Here is an 11,057-nt window from a genome sequence, read left to right on the forward strand (position 1 = left end):
ATAAGAGTGCCGGTTGCGTGCTGAACCGACACTCTTAACGTAAGAGTGTCAGTCCCACACATTTATACGAATAAGAGCATCCATTTCAGGTCACCTAAGAGTGTCAGTTGGCCGACACTCTTATACTAAGAGTGTTGGCTTATTTCAGTAAGAGTGTGAGTTTTTGACCGACACTCTCTGCCTTGTTTCTTGTAGTGAAAACATGCATCGAAAAGAATAGTCCTGTAAAATCAACGCTACAACTCGATTTTCCCAGCGTAGTTAGGACCTCGGCGGCATGTCAGCTGCCAGTAGTGTACCTAAATGCCAGCGTAGTTATGATCTCGGCGCCATAGGTCACGACGCTGAGCCGTGTTATCTTGGTGGCATGGTCTATGACACCGAACAAAGGGCCCAAAAACGATATTAAACCGTTAAGAATCCAAATATGTTTTTTACAAAAAATGCTAAATTGCATAAATATCAATACCCATTGATAACAAATCCCACCATATCCATTCTAATGAATAATTATCCGTGGTTATTTATCCACACGCGTACTCCACTATCATCTCTAGTTACATATAGTAGCAAACCTCTCTGATTATCCTGCTTGATGCCATAACTAGTAGCATGGTGGACAAATACGTTGAGTACTCGACCTTTTAGACATAATTTACATGCTCTCTGAGTATCCTGTTCAATAATATGTCTGGTGGTGCATTAAACAAGTCCGATGGTTATAAAGTGTATGCGATCTCTTCTTTAAGCTCTATTGGTGTCCTATTTGGTGCACCTTATCTGATGCACATGTTTTGTTGTGCATTGCCATGATGTAATGTTTAGCTTAAAAATATTGTATAAGTTATTTAATCTTATAGTTAGTAATTAATAGATTTCTATTTATATAATTGTCTAGATGGTGGATTATTGCGTATAGATTATTTAATAATCCAAATAAATATTTAATTCATAGGAACATTCAAATATTTTTATAATTAAGTCCCCGCAATTAGGGCCAGCTCTTGGCATAGGGCCAACCCGGACGGGTAGCCGCCCTAGGCCCCCAAATCATAGGTGCTCCACATCATATAGTTAATTATATAGCTAATATGAGAGCTAATGCTGAATTAAATAATCTAATTTCCGAGTTAAGAGTTTTTAGTATGTCAATAAGATAGATTTCTATTCTATTGCTTATATAAATTATCAAGTCTTATTTATTATACCTGTCATGGTGGCATCAACTGAAATGAGTTTTTCGATATTGAAATAATTGAATAACTATTTCAGATCTACAATTTTTTGAGAACGATTGAGTGGTTTTGCCACCTATACGTTGAGAAAAATATTATATTAGATCAACACAACCATTGATGATTTTATCTCAAGAAATATTAGAAGAGGCTCGATTTTTATGTTCGCCCTAGGCCCCCAAATCTCAGCTCCGACCTTGCCTACAATCCATTGGCGGACAGCAGATACTCATTTCTTCATTTTTTAAGTTCTAGAGTATAGTATTAAAATTTTGAATATTTTAAAATGTAAAAATGAGCTACCAAACCACCGAGCGCGCAGGCCAATAGAAGCCATTTCTTGCATCGACCCATTTAGAGTTTACTGGTTTCGCTTCTGAAACGGGCCTTTACAAATTGCAAAAAGCCCACTCCAGCCCAGCCCAGCCAGTAGCCGCCTTCTCAGTCACACCCTTTATCACTTTCCCCAAATTAGAATCAAACCCTAGCTTGTCCTCCTCGTCGATTTCCCCTGACCCCCCACCAGGGCACCAGGCGACTCGCCGGAACCCTAGGTAGCCGCAGATCCTACGCGCCGTGCACGCGGCCGCCTCCATGGCGACGCTCAAGGATCTCCTACCGGCGCCCAAGACGTCAGCGTCCACCTTCTACGACCACAGCAGCGACCCCTGGTTCAAGGAGCGGTACGGTGGGGAGTCGGCGCAGGCGGCCGCGGCGACGAGGCCCGCGGCCGCCGCCCGGCCCGTGCCACCTTACGGAAAGCGGACGGGGTTCGTGCCGCGACGGCCGGAGGACTTCGGGGATGGCGGCGCCTTTCCGGAGATCCACGTCGCGCAGTATCCGCTCGGCATGGGACGCCGTGATGATAAGGGCGGATCCAAGATCCTTGCGCTCACCGTCGACGCACACGGCAGCGTCGCCTTCGACGCCGTCGTCAAGCAGGGGGAGAACGCAGGCAAGATCGTCTACTCTAAGCATAGCGACCTCGTGCCGAAGATAGCCACTGCCGATTCCCAGGCGACGTCGGACGACGACGAGGAGCAGAAGCAGATCGAGGAGACAACTGAACGGACCAAGGCCGCCTTGGAGAAGGTTGTCAACGTCCGCCTCTCTGCAGCTCAGCCCAAGAATGTGCCGACTCATGATTCTGAGTCCAAGTTCATCAAGTATAAGCCGTCACAGCAATCCGCGGCCTTCAATTCAGGTGCAAAGGAGAGGATCATTAGGATGTCAGAGATGGCGGTGGATCCTCTTGAGCCACCAAAGTTCAAGCACAAGCGTGTGCCCCGGGCGTCTGGGTCACCACCTGTACCAGTGATGCACTCGCCGCCACGGCCAGTTACAGTGAAGGACCAGCAGGATTGGAAGATCCCACCTTGTATTTCAAATTGGAAAAATCCAAAGGGTTACACGATTCCGCTTGATAAGAGGTTGGCGGCTGATGGGAGGGGTCTGCAGGAGGTGCAGATCAATGATAACTTTGCAAAGCTTTCTGAAGCATTGTACGTGGCAGAGCAGAAGGCGAGGGAGGCAGTGCAGATGCGCTCCAAGGTTCAGAGGGAACTTATGCTGAAGGAGAAGGAGAGAAAGGAGCAAGAGCTAAGGGCACTTGCACAGAGGGCACGTATGGAGAGGACTGGTGCCCCACCTGCACCATCAGGTGTGCCTGCTGGTGGTGGCAGGGGAGCAATTCAGGATGTTGATGAAGTTATGGATATGGAGCAACCGCGTGAACCACGGGAATCACGTGAGCAGCGCAGGGAGTCTAGAGAAGAGAGGGAAGGAAGGATTGAGCGTGATAGAATCCGTGAGGAGCGCAGACGCGAGAGGGAGAGGGAGAGGAGGCTTGAAGCCAAGGATGCTGCAATGGGCAAGAAGAGTAAGATCACAAGGGACAGGGATCGTGATATCAGTGAGAAGATTGCTCTTGGTATGGCAAGCACTGGTGGTGCAAAAGGTGGTGAGGTTATGTATGACCAGCGTCTGTTCAACCAGGACAAGGGAATGGACTCTGGTTTTGCCACAGATGATCAGTACAATATCTACTCTAAGGGTCTCTTCACAGCGCAGTCCACGATGTCCACGCTATACAGGCCTAAGAAGGATGGGGATTCTGATGTATATGGTGATGCAGATGAACAGTTGGAGAAGGTTATGAAGACTGAGAGGTTCAAGCCTGACAAGGGATTTACTGGTGCTTCAGAGAGGACTGGCAAGCGAGACAGGCCTGTGGAGTTCGATAAGCAGGAAGAAAATGATCCATTTGGTCTGGATCAGTTCTTGACTGAGGTGAAGAAGGGTAAGAAAGCTGTGGAGAAGATTGGAGGTGGAGGAACCATGAAGGCGAGTGGTGGGTCCTCAATGAGGGATGATTATGATGGTGGATCTGGGAGGTCCCGCATCAACTTTGAAAGGGGGCGCTGAGGTATTTGCTCTGCTTCTGCAGGTTTGGAATGCTTTCTCAAATATCTTCTAGCAGAATGTCATAAGAAGCTGAACTCTGATAAGAAAGAGCATGGCTCCTGTGCTGTTATAGCTCATGTGCCTACTTTCAGTGGTTGTGCTTAAGAGTGTACTATATGGATCCTATGATGTCTATGTACTATGCGTGTATCTGTTCATTATAGGAGCTATGAGCTTCGTTTATCCATGTTCCATCAATTGTTACGAACTTACGATACATGTTATTGGGCTCTATTATTTCATCAGTTATCATTTTGGGATATGGATGGACTCAACGTGGCTATTTGTTGCCATGGTTGCTGCACATGTGCTCATTCTGTTTATGAATTTCTTGGTGGTGCCTATTAGATTATTTCTTTCTGCTTTTTATTGCGGGGATGTATTCATGGTTTACTGTTGTACTCAATAAGATTTTGCTGTGTCATGCGAACTGTGGTTATCTGTGACTCCATTTCCTAGTTCAGTGTGCTTGGTTTGAGTGGAGTCTCAGTCATGCTCTAGTTTTTGGTTGACATTAGTTTTCAGTTTTTCTGCAGTGTCCTTAACTTACCTATATCCAGTTTTTACCCTGTGAACTTGTGATACTTCAAGGTAGCTTTTATTGAATTTTAGTTATTTTCTGCCCTTATAAATATTGGGATCCTGGTTTGTTCTAATTCTCATGTAAACATTTGTTCATTTTACAAAGAAGCAAACCTTTATAGGGCAATTTTTGTTTTTTGTTTTTGATGCAGAGCTGTATCAAGTTGGTCGATCTATATTTATTGTTAAAGTTTCATGAGTTTCTTTAAAAGAGATTTAAAATTTCCTGATAATTGAGCACATATATGCAATGAATGCATGGCCGATTGCTATAACTACCGTGGACATTGCTTTGCTGTTTGCATGAGCAACAGATGATTGAAACTGGGGCAAAACGTACTTTGCTTACTGCTATCTTGTAGTAGAGTATATATGTTTCTGTGCACGCTTGCAATCAGAGATTTGATGACAGTTCCAAATTTACTGAAGCAGTATGCACACATGTTTTCTTTCCCCCACACACGGACACACCTATGATAATAATGCGGTACTAACAATTGGCTCAGAGGCTCCACCTTATGAACATTAAGACACCGTTTGGTTCAACACGTTGCCTTTTTTTTCAGTTTTACAAGCAACTTTATCAGTGAAGTTAAAGTTGATTAGCGAACCGTTTGCAAAACAGGCATACAGCTCAGTTTTTTAGTTTTACGAGCAACTTTCTCAGTGAAGTTAAAAGCTGTTTTGGTGAATCATTTGCAAGACAGCTTTGTATGTACATTTGTTCTTACAGAATCTTACAGGACCGATGAGTGTGTTTTGAAGCTGTGAAAAAGCTATTGTTTTCAGCTTCACGATATTCTATTCCTATGTGAGATCATGATTTAGGCTTCGGCATATTCTTTTCCTATGTGAGATCATGATTTAGGTTTCGTTTGGCTCACAGGACCGACGGGTGTGTGATGAAGCTGTGATAAGCTATTATTTCTAGCATCATCATATTCTATTTCTGTGTGAGATGATGAGTCAGATTTCGTTTGGCACACTTTCACTTTACTAGCGAAGCCGTTTTTTCTTTCTCCAACTTTGTGTTTTCTTCTTCAACGTCATGAATAACTTCGTGGAGTTAAAACAGTTTTGGTAAACCGTTTGATAAAACCATTTCACATGTAGCAGTTTGCATTGCAAAACGATATTCTGCACGTCTATATTTATTTGTTTGGTTAACTCTCAATCTATGTGAATGGAGTGGGATTGGGTGGGTTTAAATCCCAAACAAGTCAAAGTTTTTCTAAATTTTTTCTAATCTAATCCAATTTATATATAATGGGAATAACTAAACAAGTCCTTGCTGGGGCTGAGGGAGCAGCCAGCCCACAGAAAGCTGCCAACACGTACAAAGGGAAGAAATCAGACTGACGAGAAACAAAGAAAGACAGCCGATAGATGGAACGGAAAAATCATCCTGTCTCCGTAGTCCGTAGGAGTACTTTGCTTCGAGATGGGCCGGCATCTGCTCGTGTCTGACATGTGCTATCAAATGGGCTTCAAAAAAGGACTATCGGGCCCATCGTGGGTTTCCCTGGCACTTGGTTTTCTAGTCTTTTGTGAACCGAACCGAACGAGTGTGTGACATTTCCGCACATGGCCACCACCTCAAAAAAAAAAAAAGACGGAAACAGAGAAGAAGAATATTTCGTTTCGTGAACAAGCTGGTTTTGGGGCCGTAAATCGGCCAGCACATTTCGCATGGAGGCAGCCCCGGGTTGTCCTGCACCCGGTTTCCTTTGCTCGCCGTCCATCTCGCTGTGGTTCTGGATGCTAACGATCCCGCTTCCTGTCTGTCATGAGGATTGAGAAGACGCCACTGCGCCCCTCGTCGCTTTTGGCCGCATCGATCCGTTATCTTTTAAACTGTGCAGTCCAGCAGCTTTCGATAGTGTTCATGATCTCTCAGGGACCCAGGACAGCCAATTTCAACACTGCCGACCAGTCGCCCTCGCCCCAGCTCCTTCGTTTTCGAACCTTATCAAAGTAGAAGAAAAAAAATATTCAGGATAGTCTGTACATTGTACCTGCCAATTATACCATTCACACAGGTGAAAGATCCCGCTACTCCTTTCTTGTTTTTAGAGTCGGCCAGTCTCATAGGTCACCAGATCAGACATGGATACTTCCTTCTTTTCCTATATATATATATATATATATATATATATATATATATATATATATATATATATATATATATATATATATATATATATATATATATATATATATATATATATATATATATGCACTACATATTAAGAGAGCAAGAGTAGTCTGCCTCCCTCGTTCTGCCGTTCTGCCGTCCATGGATCTAGACCGTCGATATCGCATCGTATGTCTGCGTCTCCCACACTCCATCCTTCTCCACCGCGTGACCACCCAATCCCTAACCTCCCCCGCACTCTCTGTCGCGTTGCCCGCCCCCTGCCTCCACCGCCGACGCGACCTCTCTCCGCCTCCCCTCCTCCCTTTGCCTCCACCGCCCCTCCCCCAACGTCATCGCCACCGCCGCGCCACTCGCTCCCGCGGGATCCAGATCCGGTGGACGTAGAGCAACAGCAGTGGGAGACATGCCCCCTTGCACAGGGGTTGGGGCTGGGGCTGTGCCGCGCCGAGTAGTAGGAGCCGGGAGGCAGTGACGGACGGAACAGAAGGCGCGGGTCCTGTTGGGCGGCCGCCTGGTTCCCGGGTCCTGTTGGGCGGCCGCGGCTGGGCGGGCCATCCATCATTGCCTCCTCCGCGTGGGTGTTGGCTGCCTCCGTCGTCGTCCATCGCGGGTCGCGCGGCCGAGGTGGAGGTGAGGACTGAGGAGAACTTCCCTTCCCGTCTCATGGAGACGGAGGACTTCTTCTACTCGACGCTCCCTTCGGTTTCTCTTCTCGTCGACTCTCCCACCCATCCTCTTCCCATTTGGCTGTTCTTCAAGGAAACCCTAAACCCTGCGAGTAACAGGTGAACAGTTGAAATCTATCCTCAGGTGCAGGAATAGTTGAAGCAAACTCTTGACCTGTGAAAAGCTAGGTTCAGGATACCGAATCGAGGACAACTCTAGGGTAAGTAATTAAGACATGCTTTATTGTTTCTAGGCTTTTACTTGTTTTCCTCTTAATTTGTTTGTCTATAATTAAGTGATTCTCTTCTTCCCAGAGCAATTCCTGATGCTGGGACAAATTGGTTAATGTTTGAGCTGCTGTGGAGAGATTTCTTCAGGTATGTACCAATTGTATGGCTCTGAACTGAAGGTTTCTCTGAATTTCACATATATGTTTCCTGCAAAGCACCAACAAAGAACACAAATAAACCAAAAAGAGTAATTCCTTCATCTAAATAGATATACGTAGGTAGAAGAAAACTTTGATGTACTCTTCTACTATATAATCCTGTGTGTTTTTAGGTTTAGAACTTGCATATTATGACAAACTGTAACGAAAACTACATCGCAAAAGAAGAAAACATATAATCAAGATATGAGAAAATTGGTAAGCTCGTAAAAGGGACACAAGCAAATCAAAGTTAGCACAACCCCTACCTAGATGCCCCTAGGTAAGAATAAGGGTGACTTCAGCATGAAAATTTTGGAGCATATATTAGCAATTTTATTAAAATTATCTTAGCAGCATAGTAGTATGATGGAAAGATTTTTTTACCTATCCAATAAGCACATGCCACACTTGTCGCAAGAATTTACATTGGAGAGTGTGTAGTCTTTAAGAGAATAATGCACATCATCAGAATCTTGTGGTAGACAAACATTCTGTTTATAATTACTCAGTGCCTATTTTATTATTTTGTCTTCTGCTACTGCTATCTGCAGTTTACATTAGTTGAACTAAATTGTGACAATGGTAAACAAGTGACAGCAGATTGACACATACATTAAATCTACATTAGTTGAACTAAATTCTTGAGCTCCTAATGATGTAAGTTTATTTTAAAGGAAATAAAAAAACTGTGCTCGATGTCGCACAACTTCAAATAAGACACTGGGTCTTAGTTTTTGTGTGGGTGAGACTTGAGAATCATATCCATGATTTTTTAGTTTCATCATTTTGTCAGAGTTCACACAGAAACTGAAAATTAATATAGCATACACAATTACAAACAAAGAAGAAAGCCACACACACACAAAAAACACCAAATCCCTTCATACACGGTGGTCCACAGGCGGCTTCACTGTGACGGAGCGGCTTGTTGGTCTGTGCTCGTTTCAACGCGCAGGCTGTTTTCACGACGGTACATAGACTCTGCGCTCTGAATTCACACAGAAACTGTTAGTTAAGCACTGAATCCACTGGGGCCGGAAATAAGGTGTCACATAAACATATTAGTTTATGACCCTCGAACTCTTTTTGTGTGTGTGTGTGTTGGGGTGGGGGGAGGAAAAAGTGATGGTGCAGCTTTCGAAAGTGGTATTGATGAGATCACATACGCAACTAAAAAGCATCTTTATTGAGGCATAAAGATGTCTTTGTTTTGTTGGCTGATCATATTCAAGGTCGATTGTTTCAGTTCAGATATATTGCCTGATATCTCTCTAGCTTGTTGATAATTTCGACAATGTTTAATTGTTTATAATTTTCTTCTCCAGTGGCCCCTTCCAGTTTCCCTTTTTAGATCAAAGATCATTGGTACAACTTACTGCAGGAAGATCTCTAACACCTAAAAAACACAAACTAACTTAATACTCACCCGAATCTAAACAACCACTATGCAAACTCATCTAAAAACCTACCAGCAAAAAAATGCGACAAATATACAGCCACAGCTGCATTTACCTTCAGCAGTTCATGCAAAACAACACCAGGCTCCTGCTACCTAGCCAAAATTCAACCACAATAGAGAAAACAACACTCTAATTTTGTTCAATGTTGTTTACCATGTTCCTGATAAGCTCTGCCACTCTTTCTTTATCCTTCTGTGATACCATCACCGTCCAGTTCTGCAGCAAGGCCACCAGCTTGAATAAGGCCACTACCACCTTGGCTCCTTTATCAAGTTGTTGGAACCTTCACAGCAAAAGAGAATCACCAACCGTTGTCTTTCTATATCTAAAGCCAGGAAGAATAAAAGTCATTACAGTCTACTTTGTTTTGTTAATTCTGACTGCTGATTGGATCCTACAATGGAATGCCATCCACTGAAAGATATTCACCAGTGTAAGAGCTATGCAGTCTTTTACGTCCACCTTATGTTGATTCACCACACCACCATAAGTTAAATCTTTGTATAGAGATTTTGTTGTGTCTCCCTGACCTCTCTATCCCCAGATGTAAACTCTACTTTTCCTGAGTTCTCTTGCTGCTTGCCAAACATAAATATAACCAATGGTGTGAAGCATAGCCTCGCCAAATGCTGAAATTTTTGTTTGAGACAAGTTTAAAACTTGGAAAGCCAATACTGAAATGTCATATGCTTCAAGGTATAAAATAATTACATTAGGGGTGTCCTTGAAAAGTACCTGAAGCAGCATTAACCTGTGATTTAATGTGGTGTCCTTTGTCTCTAACCCATTCAGCTATAAATGGTACACCTATGTAAACTCTACTTTTTCCGAGTTCTCTTGCTGCTTGCTGGACATAAATATAACCAATGGTGTGAAGCATAGCCTCGCCAAATGCTGAAATTTTTGTTTGAGACAAGTTAAAGAGCTAAAACAATTACATCGATGCTGCATCACAGAAATGCATACCTTCTGAAGCTTTTCTTCTAATTGCTCATTTAACTTGCTCCTCTCAGATTTTCTCTGGTTAGAGGCAGTCTTCACAGCAAGTTGAATCTGCAAGAGCCTACTCTGTACCCGTCTTTTCTCAGATTCAAGCAGCCCCAATCGTCTCTTCTCACCAGCATTACACTTTTGTATTGCAGATTGTACACGCTCCCTGTACTTGTTTTCCCAAGTCAGCCTTTGCATAAAGTACCTTTTTGTCCTCTCCTCTAATGCAGCCTGCCTCTGCAAACGATCATGCATTAGTTGCATACGATTGTTCTCAGCCTTTTGAACCCTTATGCACTCAAACATGAACTTTGTTTCATCGTTATTTTATTTTATCCATAAGTATTAGTTCGCACAGAAAAAGCATACCATTTCTATCAGAAACATATTAGCTTGGGATAAACCTATACATCCACGTTGATTTGAAGTTGGTAGTGCTTGCATGGTTTAGATAGTTCATATTGGTATCTAGAACTAATTGTTATCAACTTTATGCACTCGTGGAATGGTAAAAGGTTACCCTGCATTTCCACTGTGAGTAACTGTGTAGTTCTAATTCTTGGTCAATATCATTTTTCTATAACTAATTGTCTTTACTGAATTTAATGTTGTCTTATACCGAATGTACAGAGGACCAAATTCTTGGTAGAGTTGATGAAGTACCAGGAGAATGAATGTAATGACAATATTCCAGAAAAAATACAAAAGATTATTAAGCGCATCAGTGTTTAGTTGGCTTTAGATATATGTGATTTTATTTGCAAATACTCGAGTTTAGGATAAGAAACAAAGATTCAGAATTTTTGCTCTCACTTGTTATTTCCGTCCTTTTGGTATGAATTTTAATGTATATTCACGTTTGATTGTAAATTGATTTGTATAATTTATAAGATTGTGATCCATAATATATGTTACTTGTTTTTATGTAATCATTGTGCATGAATAATTTGCGTGTCGTCTATATATATATATATATATATATATATATATATATATATATATATATATATATATATATATATATATATATATATATATATATGAAAATTTAAAAACAACAATGCGTTTTGAGT

The 11,057-nt window shown here is 42.5% G+C and overlaps 1 protein-coding gene across 1 annotated transcript; it reads left to right on the top strand.

Annotated features, from left to right (window-relative positions):
• Positions 1 to 1,704: 1,704 nt before the first annotated feature.
• Positions 1,705 to 4,002, top strand: LOC100286002 (pre-mRNA-splicing factor prp45). The gene has a single exon (NM_001158890.2). It carries the CDS (start codon positions 1,830 to 1,832, stop codon positions 3,657 to 3,659), a length of 1,830 nt encoding a protein of 609 aa, NP_001152362.1. The 5' UTR covers positions 1,705 to 1,829; the 3' UTR covers positions 3,660 to 4,002.
• The last annotated feature ends 7,055 nt before the right edge of the window (positions 4,003 to 11,057 follow it).

This window comes from Zea mays, chromosome 4, assembly GCF_902167145.1.
Source record: "Zea mays cultivar B73 chromosome 4, Zm-B73-REFERENCE-NAM-5.0, whole genome shotgun sequence".
Taxonomy (NCBI): domain Eukaryota; kingdom Viridiplantae; phylum Streptophyta; class Magnoliopsida; order Poales; family Poaceae; genus Zea; species Zea mays.

Coding starts and splice junctions, on each gene's coding strand:
- LOC100286002 (NM_001158890.2), top strand. CDS start 1,830: ATGGCGACGCTCAAGGATCTCCTACCGGCGCCCAAGACGTCAGCGTCC.